At 53.9% G+C, this 24832-nt stretch overlaps 2 protein-coding genes across 2 annotated transcripts in view; both read right to left on the reverse strand.

Annotated features, from left to right (window-relative positions):
- Window positions 1–367: 367 nt before the first annotated feature.
- Window positions 368–8766, reverse strand: si:dkey-6i22.5 (polyamine-modulated factor 1). Its single transcript, XM_068022419.1, has 5 exons — window positions 8247–8766; window positions 6093–6198; window positions 4555–4655; window positions 2421–2616; window positions 368–2081 (listed from the first exon to the last, which is right to left on the reverse strand). The coding sequence occupies exons 1-5, from the start codon at window positions 8426–8428 to the stop codon at window positions 2037–2039; spliced, it is 630 nt and encodes a 209-aa protein (XP_067878520.1). The 5' UTR covers window positions 8429–8766; the 3' UTR covers window positions 368–2036.
- A 4693-nt stretch (window positions 8767–13459) lies between these two features.
- Window positions 13460–24832, reverse strand: part of LOC137356908 (DENN domain-containing protein 4B-like) — a 106120-nt gene continuing 94747 nt past the window's right edge. Inside the window, exons 21-28 of the mRNA XM_068022746.1 lie at window positions 24466–24588; window positions 23844–24022; window positions 23497–23668; window positions 22943–23197; window positions 22270–22387; window positions 20498–20657; window positions 20066–20130; window positions 13460–16696 (exon numbers count right to left, since the gene is read on the reverse strand). Of these exons, the coding sequence (XP_067878847.1) occupies window positions 16551–16696; window positions 20066–20130; window positions 20498–20657; window positions 22270–22387; window positions 22943–23197; window positions 23497–23668; window positions 23844–24022; window positions 24466–24588 (1218 nt within the window). The 3' untranslated portion in view covers window positions 13460–16550. The remainder of the gene's footprint in view (window positions 16697–20065; window positions 20131–20497; window positions 20658–22269; window positions 22388–22942; window positions 23198–23496; window positions 23669–23843; window positions 24023–24465; window positions 24589–24832) is intronic.

Genomic DNA, 24832 nt, shown 5'->3' on the forward strand with positions numbered 1-24832 from the left:
TTCACAGATGAAAAGATGGATCCAAGGTTTACAAACGGTCATCAGTGACTGAAAGCTCAGGTACTGCGTCCGAACAGGTGCTGCTTACTTATGGCACTGAGACATGTCAACCAGAAACTGCCAAGCTCAGCCCTGGTGATTTTCCCCACCTCAGCTCAGACAGAAGAGCTCTCAACGGTCACCACTCCTGTGGGCGATCAGGGAAGAACCTCCAGGCAGGAGTGGCCACTCCCAGTGCCCTACACTGGGCACAGAAGGACCCAGGCCACTGCAATAGTCTGTGGGCTGGGAGGTACTGAAGCAATGTCAGTGCCTGTCTACCCAGCACGAGGGGAGAGCAAGAGGGAATGAAGAGACTGACACAGGATAGTTTCTAAATTCATGCCCAGTTTCAGTTTCATTTTAATTCCAACACACACACACATTTACATTGAGGACCCCTCCTCCCATGCTAAATTAAACAGCACCCCTCCCTCCTCACACCAAGGCCAGATGTGCGTGTAGTGCAGAAGTTGCTCTCTGCGTGTCTTGCAGTGCGAGTGGAGATGTAGCTCTCAGAGTGTTGAAGCCGTCCGTCCCATGGTGAATGTCAAACAGGTCTGAGCAGTTGCTGGAGACGTGATAGGACCAAGTGAGTGGCAAACCATGCTGCTGATTTCTGCTGAGTTTCAGAGTGTCCACATACACGCCCCTGGCTGGGGAGGGGCCAGGGTAACTGGTCCATTTACTAAACAGCAATGCAGATTGAAAGGGGCAGTTAAACAATCTGCCCAGACACACACCATGTTAGTGAGGCGGCTCTGGTGTAGCCTCGGTCTCGAGGATAGCCGATATTCCAATAACCCTCTGGATGATTTTCAATGCCCCACTATCAGCTCTGAGCTTGGCTGTAGCCTCAAATCCAGAGACACGTTCCACCTCTTCATCAACCTCGACAGTCCCGAGGTATCCTTGCAGGCCGAGGGAACAAAGCAGTTAACAGCCCCCACTGCATTAATACAGGCCCAGACCAGGGCAGCCCTTCCAGTTACTTCCCAACAATTGAAGCAGGATAATGCAGAGAGCAGCAAGACATAGCCCCAGACACAACTGGACCTTAACAGGGAGATTTAGCAAAACAGCAACTGGGACAAAGGCTGCCGACATCAAACCTCTGAGGGACAAGTCAAGCATAGAATCTTTGTGTCCATCAAGCTAAGGGATATTACTGGCAGTAAGTAAAGCTCCCTCTACACTGTCCCATCAAACACTCCCAGGACAGGTACAGTACTGGGTTAGATACAGAGTAAAGCTCCCTCTACACTGTCCCCATCAAACACTCCCAGGACAGGTACAGTACGGGGTTAGATACAGAGTAAAGCTCCCTCTACACTGTCCCCATCAAACACTCCCAGGACAGGTACAGTATGGGGGTTAGATACAGAGTAAAGCTCCCTCTACACTGTCCCCATCAAACACTCCCAGGACAGGTACAGTACGGGGTTAGATACAGAGTAAAGCTCCCTCTACACTGTCCTCCATCAAACACTCCCAGGACAGGTACAGTACGGGGGTTAGATACAGAGTAAAGCTCCTTCTACACCATCCCATCAGACAGCCCCTGCTGTATCAGTTGAACGTTTGCTGTTCCCAACCCAGCCCACCCGTAATCTACTGACTGGCATTTTAGAATTGAGTTTGCGGCCAGATTTGGTTCCGAGGGTGACTGCCCCAAACTTTTTTTTAAAATTGTGTGTGGTGCAGTCAACAGAGTAAATAGTGTCAGGGCAGCCTCTGAGCCAGTGCTGTTCCACCTCCACCACCCCGCCCCTCTGCCTCACAGTATTCACTCACCCCTCCCAATTTCCTTCCTGCCCCGTACACATCACTCCCCTCACCAGTTATTTGGTGAAGTTGCAATGGGATTGGGAGCAGGACTGGTTCACCTCTTGCAGTCGCAGGGCAGGGATGTGAGTGAAGGCTCGGGAACACATCAGGATTTAGAATAACATTTCAGCTTCAACAGTGGGTTTCCAACTCTGTCCATCTCCACGCACTCACTGCTCGTCCAATTTGAACTGTCGGCAGAGTTCACTGCATTGCTGTTAAACAAACACACACCAGACTTAGTACCAGCACATCGAGAGACAGCTTCCCTCCACAAGGAGCACTCACTCCCAGCAATGCGGGACGGGAAAGCATGGCCCAGGGGGTGGGGGGGAAGGTTGGGAGAAACCCTCCATTAATGTCACACACAGGATTCATCTTCCTAATGCTGACCCAGCAACAGCACATTCTCCCAATATCTCACAGCGCCCCCCCCCACCCCATCTACAAATCAATGATCAATTCCCGCTCACCCTGATCCAGACAGTGCAGTGACCTGCATTGGGGTTTATTACAGTGAGGATTATTCCCTCGCCCTCTTGACCTGGACCTACCTGCCACTGCTGGCATCGCTCTTCTTGCACCTGCTGCAATGCCTTGATCCTGCCCCTGCCCCAGAGGACAGACTGTGCCAGTGCTGCGTTCTCATCCTTCGCCCTCTTCAGCTTTAGGCGCAGGTAATCGCGCTGCTGCAGCTGGTACGGCACCAGGTGTCTCTGCAGGTCCACAGCCGGGGAGCCCGTGGGACGCCTGCAAAAGGAAATTCAGCAACAGGAGCTTCACTCAGCAGGCAACAGACCACGCAACCTCCAGAATAAAACCAACACCGACGGTACTTCGAAAACAAAAGGATATCAAGTGGTTTTATTACACTGACTGCCCTTCTCTCCTAATGGCCCACTCTCTCAGTGATCAGGAGCAGGAACCCTGGCTGATTTCCCCCTCTCTCTTACCCAGGGGTCACTGGACAGTGATCAGGAACAGGAACCCTGGCTGATTTCCCCCTCTCTCTAACCCAGGGGTCACTGGACAGTGATCAGGAACAGGAACCCTGGCTGATTTCCCCCTCTCTCTAACCCAGGGGTCAATGGACAGTGATCAGGAGCAGGAACCCTGGCTGATTTCCCCCACTCTCTAACCCGGGGTCAGTGGACAGTGATCAGGAACAGGAACCCTGACTGATTTCCCCCTCTCTCTAACCCAGGGGTCAGTGGACAGTGATCAGGAGCAGGAACCCTGGCTGATTTCCCCCTCTCTCTCACCCAGGGGTCAGTGGACAGTGATCAGGAGCAGGAACCCTGGCTGATTTCCCCCTCTCTCTAACCCAGGGGTCAGTGGACAGTGATCAGGAGCAGGAACCCTGGCTGATTTCCCCTCTCTCTCACCCAGGGGTCAGTGGACAGTGATCAGGAGCAGGAACCCTGGCTGATTTCCCCCTCTCTCTCACCCAGGGGTCAGTGGACAGTGATCAGGAGCAGGAACCCTGGCTGATTTCCCCCTCTCTCTAACCCAGGGGTCAGTGGACAGTGATCAGGAGCAGGAACCCTGGCTGATTTCCCCCTCTCTCTAACCCAGGGGTCAGTGGACAGTGATCAGGAGCAGGAACCCTGGCTGATTTCCCCCTCTCTCTAACCCAGGGGTCACTGGACAGTGATCAGGAACAGGAACCCTGGCTGATTTCCCCCTCTCTCTAACCCAGGGGTCAGTGGACAGTGATCAGGAACAGGAACCCTGGCTGATTTCCCCTCTCTCTAACCCAGGGGTCAGTGGACAGTGATCAGGAGCAGGAACCCTGGCTGATTTCCCCCTCTCTCTGACCCAGGAGTCACTGGACAGTGATCAGGAACAGGAACCCTGGCTGATTTCCCCCCCCTCTCACTAACCCAGGGGTCAGTGGACAGTGATCAGGAGCAGGGACCCTGGCTGATTTCCCCTCTCTCTAACCCAGGGGTCACTGGACAGTGATCAGGAGCAGGGACCCTGGCTGATTTCCTCTCTCTCTAACCCAGGGGTCAGTGATCAGGAGCAGGGACCCTGGCTGAGTTTCCCCTCTCTCTAACCCAGGGGTCAGTGGACAGTGATCAGGAGCAGGGACCCTGGCTGATTTCCTCTCTCTCTAACCCAGGGGTCAGTGGACAGTGATCAGGAGCAGGAACCCTGGCTGATTTCCCCTCTCTCTAACCCAGGGGTCAGTGATCAGGAGCAGGAACCCTGGCTGAGTTTCCCCTCTCTCTAACCCAGGGGTCAGTGGACAGTGATCAGGAGCAGGAACCCTGGCTGAGTTTCCCCTCTCTCTAACCCAGGGGTCAGTGATCAGGAGCAGGAACAAAAACAAGAAATGCTGGATTCACTCAGCAGGTCTGGCAGCATCTGTGGAAAGAGAAGCAGAGTTAACGTTTCGGGTCAGTGACCCTTCTTCTCCGAAGAAGGGTCACTGACCCGAAACGTTAACTCTGCTTCTCTTTCCACAGATGCTGCCAGACCTGCTGAGTGAATCCAGCATTTCTTGTTTTTGTTTCAGATTTCCAGCATCCGCAGTATTTTGCTTTTATATCAGGAGCAGGAACCCTGGCTGAGTTTCCCCTCTCTCTAACCCAGGGGTCACCGAGGCCAGTTTTAGCGGCCAAGGCCCTGAGACGAGCCCCCATGTTGTTATTTTACTGGAAATGACTGCAGACTGTCCCTTACCACGCAGGCTCTGAACGAGATTCAGATTCTCTCTCCAGATCATCCAGTTTAGGGAGTGCTCGTTCAAACAGTCCATCTTCGGAGATCTGATTGATCTCTTCCTGTGGTGGGGAGGGATGGCAGGATTCAGTGCGAGATTGCAAGTCACAGGTTAATTTCCTCTGCTTCAACAGTAATGAATTTCAACCTCAGAGAATCAAAATGATGCACAACAGACTATTAAAGGGGGAACAGTTGAGGACAGTGTTCTTTTACACAGTGTATTATGATGATCTTCCGAAGCTGGGATTGTCAGCCTTAGAGCAGGGAAGGTTTAAGAAGAACTAGAGTGGAAATGAGGAGAAATTATTTTACAGAGGATTATGATGGTCTGGAACACACTACCTGAAAGAGTGGTGGAATTAGATTCTATAGGATCTTTCAAAGGCAACAGGACAGGTACGTGAAGAGAACAAATCCGCAGGGGTCTGATGGGGAAAGGCTGGGATGTGGGACTAATAGGACAGCTCTTTCAAAGAGTCAGCACAGTCACGATGGGACAAATGGTCACCTCCTGGGCTGTTCGACTCCAAATATACACTGCAGATCAGTTCCTGTCCCAGGAATGAAAAAGCATAAGATCAGAAATAGGAGCTGGGGTAGGCCCTTCCTCGAGGCTGCTCCACTATTCAATAAGGTCATGGCTGGTCTATCTCAGCTACACATTCCCACCTGCTTCCCATTATCCCACCTGCTTCCCAAAGCATCCAACACTGAATATAATCAGTGACTGAGCATCCACATCTCTGAAAGATTCACAACCCTCTGAATGAAGAAATTTCTCCTCATCTCAGTCCTTAATGGCCAATCCCTTATCCGGAGACTGTGACCCCTGGTTCTGGACACTCCAGCCAGGAGGAGGAGGCAGCCTCTCTGTGTCTACCCTGTCAATCTCCTTAAGATTTTCATATGTTTCAGCAAGATCACCTCCTTCTTCTAAATTCTAGGGAATATCGGTCTAGTCTACTCAATCTTCTTACGGGACAACCCTCTCATTCCAGGAATCAGCTGAGTGAACCTTCACTGCACTCTCTCTAAGGCAAGTATATCCTTCCTGAGGTAAGGAGACCAAAACTGTACACAACACTCCAGTTCGGTCCCACCAATGCCTATACACATGCAGTAAGTCTGGGGAGAAGTACTGAAATTATGGTCGACTGAGTAGATTTTGGGGGTTAGTGGTGAACAGGTTTCGAGAGGAAGTCCCAGAGATATGAACCGAGGTGGCTGAAGGCTGAAATAGTGAGCTTTCACAGAACAAGGGGATTCAGAGCATAAAGACAGTCAAACATGACTGAGATCTGTTATTGAGAATCACCTAGCACAGAAGGAGGCCATTCGACCCATCGTGCTTGTGCTGGTCCTTTGAAAAACAATCCAATTAGCCCCACTGCCCCTGCTCTTTCCCCATGGGCCAATTTCTGGCTAGTTTTTTTTGATTCTCTGAATAATGTGACAGCAGCCAGGGAATTTAATAGAGAGGGTTCCTCATTACTCACCTGGATGGAGGTCTGGAGCTGAGAGACGAGCTGCTTGTAGACGCTGTGTGTGAGCTGTGGCTGAACCTTATAAACAGGCTTATAGGATTCAGCGAATCTCTCGAAGCTGTACGAGGGAACAAAAACACAATTATTAAAGATCACCCATCATCCAAGCTTCTGGGTGCATTAAGTAATCTCAGTCATTTCAAATTTCAGGAGACCTCAGGGCTTCTGAGGTCAATTGGCAATCCAATTTGGAACGTTGAGACCCCTAAAGGGCTCAGGCAGGATTCATGCCGCTGTTTCCTGGGCAGTAGACTGCACTGTGTGCGCTGTCCTCAAATCATTCCTTACTCTGAGCAATGCTACACAGTATTTAGAGGCAACAGGGGTAACAAACCAGCCTTGCCTTGAAATCCTGGAACTCCTTCCCTAACAGCACTCTGAGTATACCTACAACACACAGACTGCAGTGGCTCAAAGCAGCAGCTCACCACCACCTTCTCAAGAGCAATTAGGGATGGGCAACACATGCTGACCTTGAAAATGATGTCCATTACCCAGAAATTAATTCTTAAACAATCTCGTATTTATTCAGCATACCAAATTAGAACATCTCTGATACCTCACAGTGAGGTTTAACAATGACATTTAGGTTATATTGCCTTTTCCCAATCTTCCAACCAAAAGGTATCACTTCACACTTCTCTGCGTTAAATTTCATCTGCCACGTGTCTGCCCATTTCACTAGTCTATGTCCTCCTGAAGTCTTTAACTGTCTTCCTCATTCTTAATCTCATTTCTGAGTTTTGTATCATCTGAAAACTTTGAAATTATGCCCCAGATCCTCAAGTCCAGGTCCAACTTCTGGGGAACCCCAACTGTATACCTCCCTCCAGTCAGATAATCAGTTCACCACTACTGTCTGCTTTCAGTCACTACCCAATTTTGTATCCAAGCTTGATTCCATGGATTTACATTATGTGGTACATTGTCAATGCCCTTTGATGGTCCATATATACCAAATCGCCTGCTCTACCCTGATCAATCTCTCCATGCTTGATGGAGCTCTTTGATGTAGTCAAACATGCCTTGCTTTTAGTGAATCTGTGCAGACTGCCCACACCTTTCCAAATGCAAATTTAATTTGTCCTGGATTATTGTATGGTATCGAAACAACCACTGTCAGGCTGACTGGCCTGCAGTTGGCAGGTTTATCCTTCTCCTTTTTGAAGAAGGGTGCAATCATTCAGTCCCCTGGCACCACCCCATATGTAAAGGGGTCTCTTAAAGGGGCATCCCAGGGTAAAGGGGGCCCTTTAAAAGAGCAGCCCCTGTGAAGGGGGTCCTTTAAAGACATGGTCCCAGTGTAAGAGGGGGTCCTTCAAAGACGCAGTACCAGGGTAAGAGTGGGTCCTTTAAAGGGGCAGTTCCAGTGTAAATGTAATCCTTTAAAGGGGCAGTCCCAGTGCAAAGGGGGGGTCCTTTAAAAGGACAGTCCCAGTGCAAAGGGGGGTCCTTTAAAGGGACAGTCCGAGTGTAAAGGGGGTCCTTTAAAGGGACAGTCCCAGTGTAAAAGGGGTCCTTTAAAGGGGCAGTCCCAGTGTAAAGTGGGTCCTTTAAAGGGGCAGTCCCAGTGTAAAGCGGGTCCTTTAAAGGGGCACTCCCAGTGTAAAAGGGGTCCTTTAAAGGGGCAGTCCCAGTGTAAAGCGGGTCCTTTAAAGGGGCAGTCCCAGTGTAAAGCGGGTCCTTTAAAGGGGCAGTCCCAGTGTAAAGCGGGTCCTTTAAAGGGGCAGTCCCAGTGTAAAGCGGGTCCTTTAAAGGGGCAGTCCCAGTGTAAAGCGGGTCCTTTAAAGGGGCAGTCCCAGTGTAAAGCGGGTCCTTTAAAGGGGCAGTCCCAGTGTAAAAGGGGTCCTTTAAAGGGGCAGTCCCAGTGTAAAGCGGGTCCTTTAAAGGGGCAGTCCCAGTGTAAAGCGGGTCCTTTAAAGGGGCAGTCCCAGCGTAAAGCGGGTCCTTTAAAGGTGCAGTCCCAGTGTAAAGCGGGTCCTTTAAAGGGGCAGTCCCAGTGTAAAGCGGGTCCTTTAAAGGGGCAGTCCCAGTGTAAAGCGGGTCCTTTAAAGGGGCAGTCCCAGTGTAAAGCGGGTCCTTTAAAGGGGCAGTCCTGCTCATTACCTAGCCGTTTCCAGCAGCTTCTCCAGGGTTGTTTCCATCGCCGCCGAGAACAGTTTCAGTCTCTTCGACGCCTCAACCCCAACCGAGGCTTCTCCGCCCGAGTCAGACAAGTCCTGGAGCGCGGGCGCCGGCTGCTTCGTCCCGCTCCCCGCGGCCTCTCCTCCCGCGGCCTCAGGCTCCATCTTCCCGCCAGAATTCTCCTCGCGCACGTCACGCCCTCGGAACCGCCCCCTCACTGGTGATTTGCCAATCGAAAAGGCGGTCTCTGATTGGCTGTCAAACTATCCATCAATCAAACACCTCTCATCCTCGTGTTTTGATAGGCTGCAGTGCCCTCACGCCGATTGGCTAATCTATCCATCAATCATCCAACAGCCCGGCTCTGTTCCAACCAAAGTTGAGACACTCGCATTGTTTAACCAAAGGCTTGTTTCGGACGCCTTGATTGGCTCTGATCTCCCAGCTGCCTCTCCGCAGCATTGATTTGACGGATTAAAATAAACAAATTGCCTGATTGGCTCTTGTCTATACCAGGATGGAACTAAGAAGCCAGGTTGACACCACAGTGTAGCAAAGAGGGAGGGGAGGGAGGCTCAGCGGGGAGGGGAGGGGAGGGGCGGGGAGGCTCAGCGGGGAGGGGAGGGGAGGGGAGGGGAGGGGCGGGGAGGGGAGGGGAGGGGAGGGGAGGGGAGGGGAGGGGCGGGGAGGGGAGGGGAGGGGAGGGGAGGGGAGGGGAGGGGCGGGGAGGGGAGGGGAGGGGCGGGGAGGGGAGGGGCGGGGCGGGGCGGGGCGGGGAGGGGAGGGGCGGGGCGGGGCGGGGCGGGGAGGGGAGGGGCGGGGCGGGGCGGGGCGGGGAGGGGAGGGGAGGGGAGGGGAGGGGAGGGGAGGGGAGGGGCGGGGAGGGGAGGGGAGGGGCGGGGAGGGGCGGGGAGGGGCGGGGAGGGGAGGCTCAGCGGGGAGGAGCGGGGAGGGGAGGGGAGGGGAGGAGCGGGGAGGGGAGGGGAGGGGAGGAGGAGCGGGGAGGGGAGGGGAGGGGAGGCTCAGCGGGGAGGGGAGGGGAGGGGAGGCTCAGCGGGGAGGGGAGGGGAGGGGAGGGGAGGCTCAGCGGGGAGGGGAGGGGAGGGGAGGCTCAGCGGGGAGGGGAGGGAGGCTCAGCGGGGAGGGGAGGGAGGCTCAGCGGGGAGGAGAGGGAGGCTCAGCGGGGAGGGGAGGCTCGGCTCAGCGGGGAGGGGAGGCTCGGCTCAGCGGGGAGGGGAGGGGAGGGGCGGGGCGGGGAGGGGAGGGGCGGGGCGGGGAGGGGAGGGGAGGGGAGGGGAGGCTCAGCGGGGAGGGGAGGCGAGGCTCGGCTCAGCGGGGAGGGGAGGGGAGGGGAGGCTCAGCGGGGAGGGGAGGGGAGGCTCAGCGGGGAGGAGAGGGAGGCTCAGCGGGGAGGGGAGGCTCGGCTCAGCGGGGAGGCGAGGCTCGGCTCAGCGGGGAGGGAGGGAGGGGAGGGGAGGGGAGGGGAGGCTCAGCGGGGAGGGGAGGCGAGGCTCGGCTCAGCGGGGAGGGGAGGGGAGGGGAGGGGCGGCTCAGCGGGGAGGGGAGGGGAGGGGAGAGGAGGCTCAGCGGGGAGGGGAGGGGAGGGGAGGGGAGGCTCAGCGGGGAGGGGAGGGGAGGGGAGGCTCAGCGGGGAGGGGAGGGGAGGGGAGGCTCAGCGGGGAGGGGAGGGGAGGGGAGGCTCAGCGGGGAGGGGAGGGGAGGCTCAGCGGGGAGGAGCGGGGAGGGGAGGCTCAGCGGGGAGGGGAGGGGAGGCTCAGCGGGAGGGGAGGGGAGGGGAGGGGAGGGGAGGGGAGGGGAGGGGAGGCTCAGCGGGGAGGGGAGGGGAGGCTCAGCGGGGAGGCTCAGCGGGGAGGGGAGGGGAGGGGAGGCTCAGCGGGGAGGGGAGGGGAGGGGAGGCTCAGCGGGGAGGGGAGGGGAGGCTCAGCGGGGAGGGGAGGGGAGACTCAGCGGGGAGGGAGGGGAGGGGAGGGGAGGCTCAGCGCGGAGGGAGGGAGGGAGGGAGGCTCAGCGCGGAGGGAGGGTCAGCGCGGAGGGAGGGAGGATCAGCGCGGAGGGAGAGTCAGCGCGGAGGAAGGGAGGGGAGGGAGGCTCAGCGCGGAGGAAGGGAGGGGAGGGAGGCTCAGCGCGGAGGAAGGGAGGGGAGGGAGGCTCAGCGCGGAGGGAGGGGAGGGAGGCTCAGCGCGGAGGGAGGGGAGGGAGGCTCAGCGCGGAGGGAGGGGAGGGAGGCTCAGCGCGGAGGGAGGCTCAGCACGGAGGGAGGCTCAGCACGGAGGGAGGGGAGGGAGGCTCAGAGGGGAGGGAGGCTCAGAGGGGAGGGAGGCTCAGAGGGGAGGGAGGGGAGGGAGGGGAGGGAGGCTCAGAGGGGAGGGAGGGGAGGGAGGCTCAGAGGGGAGGGAGGGGAGGGAGGCTCAGCGCGGAGGGAGAGCAGGGAGGCTCAGCGCGGAGGGAGTTATATGCAGACATTGGAGAAGTTGGGACTGTTCTCCTTAGAGAAAGTTGAAATGAGATTTGATAGAGGCGTTGAAAATGATGAGGGATCTAGACAGAGTAGAAAGGGAGAAAGTGTTGCCAATGGAAGAAGGATGGAGAACGAGAGGGCACAGATTTAAGGTCAAGGGCAGAAGAACACAAGCAAAACACTCTTTTTACCCAGCGACTGATTAGCATCTGCAATGCACGACCTGAGGTTGTAGTGAAGGCAGATTCAATCGTGGCTTCCAATAAGGAATTAGATAATTATCTGAAAAGAAATTTGCAGGGATACGGGGAAAAAGGCAGGGGGGGGGGGTGGGACTAGCCGAGTTGCTCTTGCAGGAAGCCAGCACAGACACAAGCTGAATGGCCTCCTTCTGCGGTGCAACCATTCAATGATTCAATACTGAAGGAGTGCTGCACTGCCAGAGGTGTAGTCTTTCAGATGAGACTCGAAACTGAGGCCTCATCTGATCTCTCAGATCTTAAAGATCCTGGGGGTCAGCCTTTTGAAGAGGAGCAGGGGAGTTATCCCCAGCGTCCTGGCCAAGCATTATCCCTCAAGCAACATCATAAAAACTGATCTTCCGGTTACCACATTGCTTTTAGTGGGAGCTTACTGTGCACATATTGGCTGCCAACAATAGAATACTTCAAAAGTACTTCATCGGCTGTAAAGCGCTTTGGGACGTCCCGAGGTCAAGAAAGGTGCAATAGAACCAAGACACAGAACAAAGCCTTCACCTAAATGCAGTTTGGGATCTTGCTGTCGCATTTTCCAACATGCATTATCTGTAAATGTTTGAGACACGAGGCTGTATAAATGTAAATCAGTGCCTTCAGAAGTGGTGAGAAAGAAAAACGATCAGATCGAAACAGAAGGTAACTGGTCACAATGTCTAGGTTTTACTGATCAGCGATTGGCTTTGTACAATAAAGCTGATCATTCAGCAGTTTGACAGGTAAAACAGAACAAAGGGAACATTGTACAGTACAAATTAGAGTGCCCAGGACACTGTACACCAGGCTCCGTCCCAGCCAGCGAATGCCCAGGACACTACACCAGGCCCCGTCCCAGCCAGCGAATGCCCGGGACACTGTACACCAGGCCCCGTCCCAGCCAGCGAATGCCCAGGACACTGTACACCAGGCCCCTTCCCAGCCAGCGAATGCCCAGGACACTGTACACCAGGCCCCGTCCCAGCCAGCGAATGCCCAGGACACTGTACACCAGGCTCCGTCCCAGCCAGGGAATGCCCAGGACACTGTACACCAGGCCCCGTCCCAGCCAGCGAATGCCCAGGACACTGTACACCAGGCTCCGTCCCAGCCAGCAAATGCCCAGGACACTCTATACCAGGCTCCGTCCCAGCCAGCGAATGCCCAGGACACTGTACACCAGGCCCCTTCCCAGCCAGCGAATGCCCAGGACACTGTAGACCAGGCCCCGTCCCAGCCAGGGAATGCCCAGGACACTGTACACCAGGCTCCATCCCAGCCAGCGAATGCCCAGGACACTGTACACCAGGCCCCGTCCCAGCCAGCGAATGCCCAGGACACTGTACACCAGGCTCCGTCCCAGCCAGCAAATGCCCAGGACACTCTATACCAGGCTCCGTCCCAGCCAGCGAATGCCCAGGACACTGTACACCAGGCTCCGTCCCAGCCAGCGAATGCCCAGGACACTGTACACCAGGCTCCGTCCCAGCCAGCGAATGCCCAGGACACTGTACACCAGGCTCCGTCCCAGCCAGCGAATGCCCAGGACACTCTATACCAGGCTCCGTCCCAGCCAGCGAATGCCCAGGACACTGTATACCAGGCCCCGTCCCAGCCAGCGAATGCCCAGGACACTGTACACCAGGCTCCGTCCCAGCCAGCGAATGCCCAGGACACTCTATACCAGGCTCCGTCCCAGCCAGCGAATGCCCAGGACACTGTATACCAGGCCCCGTCCCAGCCAGCGAATGCCCAGGACACTGTACACCAGGCCCCGTCCCAGCCAGCGAATGCCCAGGACACTGTACACCAGGCTCCGTCCCAGCCAGCGAATGCCCAGGACACTGTACACCAGGCTCCGCCCCAGCCAGCGAATGCCCAGGACACTGTATACCAGGCCCCGTCCCAGCCAGCGAATGCCCAGGACACTCTATACCAGGCTCCGTCCCAGCCAGGGAATGCCCAGGACACTCTATACCAGGCCCCTTTATAAATTGTCCCACCAATAGCAATCTATGACCCACTTACTGGCAAAATACTGCGGATGCTGGAAATCTGAAATAAAAACAAGAAATGCTGGAAGCACTCAGCAGGTCTGGCAGCATCTGTGGTAAGAGAAGAAGGGTCACTGACCCGAAACGTTAACTCTGCTTCTCTTTCCACAGATGCTGCCAGACCTGCTGAGTGCTTCCAGCATTTCTTGTTTTTATTAGCCATTAAACGAGATCTCCCCTTCTCTCCTGAAGGTACTGACTCTCACTGGGGTATGAGTCCCCTCCTCTCCTGAAGGTACTGACTCTCACTGGGGTGCAGGTCCCTCCTCTCCTGAACATGCTGACTCTCACTGGGGTACGGGTCCCTCCTCTCCTGAACATGCTGACTCTCCCTGGGGTACGGGTCCCCTCCTCTCCTGAACATGCTGACTCTCACTGGGGTGCAGGTCCCTCCTCTCCTGAACATGCTGACTCTCACTGGGGTACGGGTTCCCTCCTCTCCTGAACATGCTGACTCTCACTGGGGTACGGGTTCCCTCCTCTCCTGAACATGCTGACTCTCACTGGGGTACGGGTCCCTCCTCTCCTGAACATGCTGACTCTCACTGGGGTACGGGTCCCTCCTCTCCTGAACATGCTGACTCTCACTGGGGTACGGGTCCCCTCCTCTCCTGAACATGCTGACTCTCACTGGGGTGCAGGTCCCTCCTCTCCTGAACATGCTGACTCTCACTGGGGTACGGGTCCCCTCCTCTCCTGAAGGTACTGACTCTCACTGGGGTGCAGGTCCTGGCCAATTTGCCTGCCCTCCTGTTGTGTGTGGAGACAGGAAGTGTTGGCGGGTTATCCGATTGTGATAGAGATTCATGACCAGGCCTAATCCTATCCTCACTCGTACTGTCCAGGAGGAGTCACAGGTCAGAGATCAGAAGCAGGTATATCCTGACTGCTTCTTCCATATGCCTAACCTGGGGACCAACTACACCCTGGCTGAGATCAGCTGACTAGAATTGGAACTTGGATGTGACCTGGGGAAAACTGAAGACCTCTCAGCTGCCCATTTCTCTGTAAATGGATAGTGTCGTTCCCTCTGCAGAGACCTAGTCCAGCAGTAGCATAATTCAGGACAGTGTAGGGAGGTGGAGTGACCAGTTTAATTTCGGACAGTGAGGCCAGTGCCTACCTTGTGTCAAGTCCAAAACCAGAAGGGCAAAGCCTTTGTGTAAGGACAGCCCAATTGCCCAGAGTAAGACCTGAGATCATTTCACAATGACTTTAGGGTGTTGACAGATGACCAAAGCGTTTGCACCTTGTGCTATGAACCAGTGGTGTGTACCCTTTGGTCACTCCTAGGACAGATGCTGAGGGATGAAATGGGACATTGGAGAGTGAACAGAGCCACGTTCCCATCACACAGTGTCCGGGGTATTATTAAGTGAATGTAGCAGGCCCAGGTCCAGCTGGGTGATAGCCCCATGACAAGGGGAAGAGAAGGGGGCAGTTGCTGTGCAGGGCCAGGCCTGGTATCAGTAGCTGTAACTCACCAAAGCCCCCTCCCCCTCCCCCCACAGACACACATTCGCTTGTTTACTTACTCACACTCCAACAGCAGACTGACTGTCAGCTCAGGAAATATTTACACAATAAATAACACAACAGCAGCACTAACATGGCTTTTGGAAAAATACTGTTAGGAGTCATCAAACTGCCTACAAGGAAACATGTTAAACACTGAAATGACAGGATATCTGACCAACTACACGTCTCTGACACCCAAGGGTGCTCAGAAGGAAACCCTACAGGGATGCCCCTTCATGCAGCCTAGTCTCACTGGGTGGGTCCACATCCCACAGCTAGAGTCCCCAAGGGCCCTTCTCCCCCATTGTGGCTGGCGTCCCCACTCTCCCCCAGCCAGATATTGATCTCCAAGCATTGGGCCAATTCCTTGCTCCCGAGCCCTGGGACACTTTCACACTGAGGACTGGGAGGCCTGACTGTGTCACTTCACCTCTTCCTGTCTGTCCCTCTCCCTCGACTGCTCTGCACTCACACGGAGTGAGCTCACACAGAGAGGGGGACAGACAGACGCATGGTTACAAGAAATCCTTGACCCCTGGAACCAGGAGCAGAATCTGAATTGCAAATATAATCTAGCGCCTTCCAAAACAATATAAACATTAAAAAGAAACAAACTCAATAAAGTGCCTGTGAGGACACTAAACCACAGGGCACCGTAACAGTGAGACATGTGCCCTGCAAAACCCTTCCACCTGGTGGACCTGGCCAGGGGTGTGGAGTCCCAAGATTCCTCCCCGGCAGCAGGTAAATCGAGGCAGTGAAGAGACTGTAGCCAGAATCCAGTACATCGTGACTGGTGGAAACGTTTACCGGTGAGCACACAGTGTTCAACTCCATTATACACCCAGTCTCAGTCCTGGCCTGCTGGCAGGAGGAGTCACTGCTACTGGCCCAGCTGCTGAGGCTGGGCTGGGGTTCCTCCCGACAGTCCAGGGACTATCCTTGCCCCTTCCCCCACCACTCAACAGCTACCCTGGCTGAAAGCAGCCCTTGGGAGTGGAATAGAGGGGGGGGGTGATGAAATCGGAAGATGGTGCAAACAGAACGAACTGCCCCCACCCCTTAGGTCCAGCACGGCCCTGCGGATAATCTGACAGCAATCTTTAAAAGGTTAAAAGGAGTTGATGGGGTCGATAGAGAGAAACTATTTCCTCTGGTGGGGGGGGGGGGGGGGGAGGAGTCCAGAACAAGGGGGCAGAACCTTAAAATTCGAGCCAGGCTGTTCAGGGGGTGATGTCAGGAAGGGGAGTGGGAATCTGGAACTCTCTCCCCCCAAAAAGCAGCTGAGACTGGGGAGGGTGAGGAGGGGTGGACGGTGTCAATTGCAGATGGATAGATTTTTGGTGGCTAAGAGGATTGAAAGATGCGGAACAAAGGAGGCTAAAATGGGACTGAGGTACAGTTCACCTCCCCTCTCCCACACAGTGCACAGCCCAAACCTCAAGCCCAGGACAAGCAGCACACTGGACACCAGCTCCCCTCCATGTCCCCTTCAGAAGCCTGGATTTGATGCCTACAATGTTTTGACAGTGTCGAACTTACGAACAAAATAATTTTTAAACAAACAATTGGCCACAATCTAAGATCACCTTTTGTGGCAGTCAAAGGGTAAACAGCATGTTGAACCCACAGACTGCAGCTTGTTTGTAGAGTGTACACAATACCCAGGGTTCAAGCACACATGGACACACACACAGACAGACACACACACACACACTGGGTCATACATTACAACTATAAAAAATAGTTCCTCAGAACCTCTTCCAGGCCACTTACATGCTTTGTATCTTATACACTTGACACTCCCACTCCCTGCAGTCTGGGCATATTGTGCAGTGTTAAATACTTGGATATTTACAGGGTGTGCGTGGGCTGCAACACCCACAGTGCAATTTTCATCAATCTCTCGGGAAAATATATATATATATATATAGACACAAGACATTGAGGGAGATGTGTCTGTTTCCCATCGCAAAACAAGCTACTTGGCCAGGGCCTGACATCAGCATTCCAAGAGAGCCCCAAAGGTTTTTCGGCAGTCAATGGCCTTGTTGCTCGGAGGCAGAACACGGTCCTGCTTGAGCTGCTCTGGGCCCCAGGAGCTGGCCAGGCGGGTACAGGCAGTCCGGTATCTCTTGTCAAATACCCCTGTTAGAATTACAGAGTGAGGAGGGGGGGGGGGGGGGGGGGGGTTGGGGGAGGAGAGTGAGAAAGGGGGAGTGAGTGAGGGGGGGAGTGAGAGAGACAGGGAGGGAGGCGAGAGAGGGAGAGAATGTTATTTCAGAACCCCGCAGATGAATCCTCAATATCAAACACAACAGCAACTCGAAAATGCCCTAAAACAACAAACTCCCTGTATTGTAAACAAAATGGAGGGAGCAAGCAGAGCAGGGTACAAAACAGTCAAAGAGTGACATAAAAGTGTTTGATGGGGTCAGTGTAGATCGAGCTTTACTCTGTATCTAACCCCGCTTTTTTTCCTTAAGGAAGCCTTTTTACCCCAGGCCCATTTTTATATCATTTGTCAAGGGGGCCTTTATTCCCCAGGCCCCCTTTATATACATTTTATAAATAAATAACTTTATTAAAATCAAATAAATAAAACAAAAACTCAAATTAAAATAGCATTTTTGGCATCGAGGATGCACTCCAGCCCCTGCGGTGCCCACCGGTCACGGAAGGCCTCAAGCGAACTAACGGACACTGCATGCTCCTTCTCCAGGGACACCCGGGCGCAAACACAACCACATAAGCTGTACCTGTCCCGGGAGTATTTGATGGGGACAGTGTAGAGGGAGCTTTACACTGTATCTAACCCCCGTGCTGTACCTGTCCTGGGAGTGTTTGATGGGGACAGTGCAGAGGGAGCTTTACACTGTATCTAACCCCCGTGCTGTACCTGTCCTGGGAGTGTTTGATGGGGACAGTGTAGAGGGAGCTTTACACTGTATCCAAACCCCGTGCTGTACCTGTCCTGGGAGTATTTGATGGGGACAGTGTAGAGGGAGCTTTACACTGTATCTAACCCCCGTGCTGTACCTGTCCTGGGAGTATTTGATGGGGACAGTGTAGAGGGAGCTTTACTCTGTATCTAACCCCGTGCTGTACTTGTCCTGGGAGTGTTTGATGGGGACAGTGTAGAGGGAGCTTTACACTGTATCTAACCCCCGTGCTGTACCTGTCCTGGGAGTATTTGATGGGGACAGTGTAGAGGGAGCTTTACTCTGTATCTAACCCCCGTACTGTACCTGTCCTGGGAGTATTTGATGGGGACAGTGTAGAGGGAGCTTTACTCTGTATCTAACCCCCGTACTGTACCTGTCCTGGGAGTATTTGATGGGGACAGTGTAGAGGGAGCTTTATTCTGTATCCAACCCCGTGCTGTACCTGTCCTGGGAGTGTTTGATGGGGACAGTGTGGGAGGGAGCTTTACTCTGTATCTAACCCCCGTGCTGTACCTGTCCTGGGAGTGTTTGATGGGGACAGTGTGGGAGGGAGCTTTACTCTTTATCGAACCCCGTGCTTTACCTGTCCTGGGAGTGTTTGATGGGGACAGTGTAGAGGGAGCTTTACTGTGTATCTAACCCCGTATTTTTTTTTATGTCGAGGGGGCCTTTATTCCTCAGGCCCCCTTTATATACACACTTATATTTTTAAAATAACTTTATTAAAACCAGGTAAATAAACAAAAACTCAAATTAAAATGCCATTCTCGGCGTCGACAATGCACTCCAGTCCCTGCGGTGCCCACCGGTCGCGGAAGGCCTCAAGCGTACCGGCGGACACCGCATGCTCCTTCTCCAGGGACACCCAGGCGCGAACGTAACCGCGGAAGAGGGGCAGGCAATCGGGGAGGACGGATCCCCCGACGGCCCGCAACCTGGACCTGTGAATTGCCACCTTGGCCAGGCCCAGGAGCAGACCGACGAGGAGATCCTCCTCCCGGCCCAAGCCCCTCCGCACCGGGTGCCCAAAGATCAGGAGCGTGGGACTGAAGTGCAGCCAGAATTTGAGGAGCAGCCCCTTCAGATACTCAAATAGGGGCTGAAACCTCGCACACTCCGTATAAATGTGGCACACGGACTCGTCCAGGCCGCAGAAAGTACAGGTGGCCTGGGAGTCCGTGAACCTACTTAAAAGCCTATTGCACGGGACTGCTCTGTGCAGCACCCTCCACCCCAGGTCCCCGATGTAAAGGGGGAAGACTCCCGCGTAGAGAAACCTCCATCGGGGTTTCCCCTCGCCGCCAGATGGCAACGCGGACTGCCAGGGCGTGTCCGGCCGGCTGACGAGGGCGAGGAAGTGGAGAGTGTGCAGGAGCAGCCCGTACAGGAAACCCCTCCGCGCCGATTGGAATGGCACGGAGGGCATTTCCGAGAGGCGGCTCGGGTTGTGTGGGACCGGCTCCCGAGGAGGGTTTCGGGGCCTGGGTCCGATGAGCAGTTCTGGCCGAGCGGGATTCAGCTCGGCCGGGATCGCTCCGCACTCCCGAGCCCCCTCGCCACCCGCAGTGAGGGGCATCCCGGGGGTTTCGGCTACTCCTCCGCCCGCCGGACCGTCCTCGGAGTCGGCCGCCCGGACAGCCGAGGCGCTCTCCTCCGCCGGCGGGGGAGCACCCTGACTGGAGGCGACCATGTTCCAGACTCGGAATAGATCCCGGTAAAAGACAGGCAACTCCTTTCCCGTATCTAACCCCGTGCTGTACCTGCCCTGAGAGTGTTTGATGGGGACAGTGTGGAGGGAGCTTTACTCTGTATCTAACCCCGTGCTGTACCTGTCCTGGGAGTGTTTGATGGGGACAGTGTAGAGGGAGCTTTACTCTGTATCTACCCCCGTGCTGTACCTGTCCTGGGAGTGTTTGATGGGGACAGTGTCGAGGGAGCTTTACTCTGTATCTAGCCCTGTGCTGTACCTGTCCTGGGAGTGATTGATGGGGACAGTGTCGAAATAGCTTTACTCTGTATCTAACCCCCGTGCTGTACCTGTCCTGGGAGTGTTTGATGGGGACAGTGTAGAGGGAGACTTACTCTGTATCTAACCCCGTGCTGTATCTGTCCTGGGAGTGTTTGATGGGGACAGTGTAGAGGGAGCTTTACTCTGTATCTAACCCCGTGCTGTACCTGTCCTGGGAGTATTTGATGGGGGACAGTGTAGAGGGAGCTTTACTCTGTATCTAACCCCGTGCTGTACCTGTCCTGGGAGTGTTTGATGGGGACAGTGTAGAGGGAGATTTACTCTGTATCTAACCCCGTGCTGTATCTGTCCTGGGAGTATTTGATGGGGGACAGTGTGGGAGGGAGTTTTACTCTGTATCTGTCTGTCAATATCAGAGAGGGCCAGAATCTGTTTGATACTGATGGATCAGCCTATTTCACTCCTGCTTTGTGGTATCTGTGCATGTTTACAAGTGGATGACATTGCTCCGACTGGGAATTTCCACTGGCTAGCAGACAGAAATCTCCCATAGACAGCCAGCTGATACGGGATTGTCACAATACAAGCTGTACATATCCTCACCAATATCCATGTTATCCTTCCCAAGTGCTGCCATAGTCAGGAAGAGGATCTCTCTGTACAGACTCCTGCAGGAAGCAAGAGAAAGGAACAGGTTAAATATGATCAAACACTGACCTGCTCTCAGGCTACACTTTCAATGGAGCTGCTGAATGTTTCCTCAATCCTGCCACTGGATTTCTGGCCTCACAGTGGAGAGTACTCCTTCCAGAGAACAAATCAATCCATGTCCACCTCATCCAAAGGGTCCATTGACTCATGCACTGCAACTCCCAAAGGCAACTCATTGACATGGTGCAGCACCTAAGGAAACCCAACCATTCTCATACACACAGAGAGAGGGAAGCGGAGGGCCGAGGTGCACACGCACAGACTGGGGGCAGGGGGAGACACACAGAGTACACTGTCCCATAGCACTGATTGTTACTTTCCTACCTCGGTAGCGGAGGTCCTGCTGGCTGGTGACCCAGTATCTCCACAATCAGGTTGATGGCTTTATGCACCTCATTTAACCCGACATAGCGGACCACCTCCTCCAGGTAACGTTGTGTAAAGGGCTGCTTCACCATCCTCCACTGGTGCATGGGCATCTGACCTGCAGCAAACAACACACCAGCATGAAGCATGAAGCATGAGCCTGTACCTTGAAGTGAATGGGAGTCTGTCACCTATTGGAATGCAGCAAACCTCACCATTCCCTTCTCCAGACTCAAAAAGCTCAGACCCCCCCCCCCCCACCCCCCCCCTCCCGTCTCCCGTACCTCACCTTTCTGGCCTTTCTTCAGGGGCAAGCGTGCAGCTTTAGCAGATTGTTAAACACTGGGGGTGGGAGAGGATATCAGAGCTGAGTCTGACATCCACAAACATGCACTTTCCAGTCAGTGGAGAGCAATCAGGAGTCGCATCCACTTCCTAACCTAGAGGCACTCAGAGCAGTTACTGTCAGAACCACAGGACTGGGACTGGATTGAGGAAGGCTCCAGCTACAGTACAAATCAAGAAACCAATACTGGGGGCTGAAGTCTGAACAGTTCCAGTCCAGATATTCTAATAAAACCTCACTCAATGGATGTGCACGTACATTTACTCTAGTTCTCAAAAGGAAATAGCGAAGGGGTATATCAGACACAGTGCAACTGTACCGACTGTTTAAAAAAAAAAGCACACAAAGCTTTGGGGTTCTCGAGGTGTAGAATTGAAAAGCAGAGAAGTTATGTTCAACTTGTATGAATATTAATCAGACTACACTGAGTACTGTGCATAGTTCCTGTCTCCATATTCTAAAGAGGGTATATAGAGACACAGGAGGAGGTGCAAAAGTAAGATTCACAAGAATGATACCAGATCTAAGAGGTCATAACCATTTGGAAAGATTAAACAGGCTCGAGCTCGTCTCTCTAGAAAAGAGGCAGCTGAGGGGGTGACCTGATCGAGGTCTTTAAAATGATGAAAGGGTTTCAATAGAGTCGATGTTGAGAAGATGTTTCCACTTGTGGGGGGGGGGGGGGGGAGACCAGAACTAGGGGGCCATCAATATAAGACGGTCACTGATAAATCCAATGGGGAATTCAGGAGAAACTCCTTTCCCCAGAGGTGTACTTAAGGGGAAGCTGGATAAACACATGAGGGAGAAAGGAATAGAAGGATATGGTGATAGGGTGAGATGGAGAGGGGGTGGGAGGAGGCTCGTGTGGGGCAGAAACACCAGCACGGAGCAGATGGGCCGAATGGCCTGTTTCAGTGCTGTGCATTCTGTATTTATCAGATCTTGCATAGAATTTTAACGTGTCTGTGTAGATCACATATTAAATCATGAAGGGTTTTGATCAAGTAAATCAGCACAAAGTGTCTCCAGTGGCTGAAGGGTTGGTAACTGGAGGACACAGATTTAAGATAATGGACTCAAAAACCAGAGGCAAGATGGAGGAAACGCTGTTCACATAACCAGTGTTCAGGATCTGGAACACGCTGCTTGAAAGGACAGTGGAAGCAGATTCAACATTAACATTCAAAAGGGAATTGGATAAATACTTGGAGAAGAGGGAGGAGCAAGATTAATTGTTTCGATCTTTCAAATCGCCAGCACCGGCAGGAGGGGCCGAATGGCATCAGTCATGATGCGCGATTCTGAGCGTCGATATAATCCATGAGAAGAGAATAAAAACATGTTATTCTGACAACTGAGCCCTGAGGGTGCAGTGACTTACTGTATATCCGCCATAGAACATAGAGGGGTGGACACTGGTGAGGGTCAGGTGTCAGCACATCCCACAGGATCCGGACTCGGAGCAGCATGTTGCTGTGTAATGTCCACATCGGGGAATCCTGCAACAAGGAGGCCACATTTTCCTCGTTATAATGACATCATTTCACCAGCTAGATCCATTTCCACTTCACCCTGCTGTATCCAGTGCCCTCTGAACTCTCCACTCTATCCCTGCAAGACTGAAATACCCACCAACATTACACACACTGCCCTCTCACTGTTCAAAACATGGCTCACCACAACATCCACATCTTCTATTCTTTCCCTGGACCACAAACTGGAGAACATCTCCCCTCCCACAAACCCACCTCCTTGCCCTCAGGGCCCCCTACCCACCCTCGGACCTTGCTAAGATCAGCCCTTCCTTCCCTACTCCATCCCTCAGGCAAACCCCTCTCGCAGATACTCAGCAGGTACTTCATGTCAATGTGTGGTGCCCCCAAACTCTCATTTCTTCTCTAGTCATTGATCACCACAATGTACATCTGTCCTACCCAGTGTAACTCGGTCCCGGTCCCGCTGTGAATTGCATGTTTATTAGATTAATCATGAGGGCTCTCACACATGCAATTGTCTGGAGGATGACAGTACGAGACCCCCGTGTATGGACTTACCTGTGATGGTGGTTTAACATGCTGTGACGTCAGCACCAGCTGCAGCAGGTTATGTGGAAGCTCAAGACGATGGAAATACCAAACCAGGTTCCAGAATATTATGGGGTGGTTGTCAACAAATTCAGCCTGCGACAGCATCGTGTCTCCTTCATTCTCCATCAAGCTTTCCAGTTCCTTGCGCAGCACCAGCGGACTGACGTATGCCACTGTCACTCGCTCTGGGTTCAGTTCCCCGTGCCTGGATCCCAGCCATCTCTACATCACCAAACCGCAAATGGAACAGATTACAGCTGGACTATTGGACACTTCCCCCGGCGGCCCCTCTGGCCGGATGCTGCCCAGAATCTGGATCACCTGACCGTGGCCAAAATCTGGATTATTGGGCGATGCCCAACAGCTGGATTACAGAATGGTTAAAGAGTCAAGTCACTGCACACCACCCAAAATTTGGATTACGGGATGATCAAACAGCTGGATTATGGGATATTAAGAGAATCTATCCCGGGACGTCAATGAGAAGTGACAAGATAGTCTAACAGCAGGCTGGGACTCACCAGAGAACTGCTCCATTTGCCCATGTCCTCGGCCTCTGCCTCGTCCTCACTCAGAATCTGGCTGCGGTCACTGAGGACTGGTGACTGGGTGCTGCCTGAAGAGACGGTGCTCCCTTGGTGATCGTTCAATGTCAGCTGAATACTCGCAGCACTCACCAAGCCTTCTCGAGAGCTGCAGCCAACCACAGCAGTTATTAACTCTTTCACAATCAGACAGGGCTTCTCAACACTCACAGCACATACAGTCAAAGAGAGAGACCGGGAGTTGTAGCAATGAGAGGGATAGAGAAACAGTGAGAGGGGGAACGAGAGAGAGAGAGAGAGAGAGAGAGAAAGAGATGCTGTACCTTGTTTGTTGGAGACACGGTTCGTAGATCTCAATATTAAGCAGTGGGACAAAGGAACGGCCACAGAACGGACAGGTGGTGTTGAGGTTGGAGTCGTCTGCAGTCCATCCCGCCATGATCTCCTCATCGTATACCAGAGACGCACAGCTCGTGCAGAGAGAACAGCTCGACAGCAAAACCTAGCGTTGAGACACAGAAAAGCAATGTCAAGGTGAGGGCTATGAATCAGCCGGCCGGTCCCCCTGCTGCCAGTGTGACTCAGTGGAAGGAGAAGCAGTGATTGGGGGAAGCTCCCTCGCTGAGCAACCACCCGGGGGAACGGGGGACGGCGAGGGGGGACCGGGGGGAGGAATGGACCGGGGGGAAGGAGGGACCGGGGGAAGCTCCCTCGCTGAGCAACCACCCGGGGGAACGGGGGACGGCGAGGGGGGACCGGGGGGAGGAATGGACCGGGGGGAAGGAGGGACCGGGGGAAGCTCCCTCGCTGAGCAACCACCCGGGGGAAGGGGGGACGGGGAGGGGGGACCGGGGGGAAGGAGGGACCGGGGGAAACTCGCTCACTGAGCAACCACCTGCACGTCTATCACACAAAAAACAAATCAATAAAAATAGACCACCTGACCTCAATGGTGGCACTTTGAAGGCTTGCGGAGGATGCCCGTGATCGCGAATCAGATGCTTCTCGTAGATCAGAGTTGGACGAGTCGAAATCCACTGATTCAGGATCAGTCACCGAGATCCAGTCCTGAAAATGACAACATCAGCTCACGTAGTTGAGGAGCAGAAGTGGTTTCCAATGGGAATGGGAATGCCAGTGCAGAAGAGAATGAGCAATCATGGCCCGGGGAATTGTGGCAACTCTTGGTCCGGCAATCCCTCAATCTTCAAATCCAAATCCTTATGTTCAAATATATCCATGGCCTCGCCTCTCCCCTCCCTATCTCTGTAACCTCCTCCAGCCCCTACACCCCTCCCTATCTCTGTAACCT

Source organism: Heterodontus francisci, chromosome 46 (assembly GCF_036365525.1).
Source record: "Heterodontus francisci isolate sHetFra1 chromosome 46, sHetFra1.hap1, whole genome shotgun sequence".
Classification (NCBI taxonomy): Eukaryota; Metazoa; Chordata; class Chondrichthyes; order Heterodontiformes; family Heterodontidae; genus Heterodontus; species Heterodontus francisci.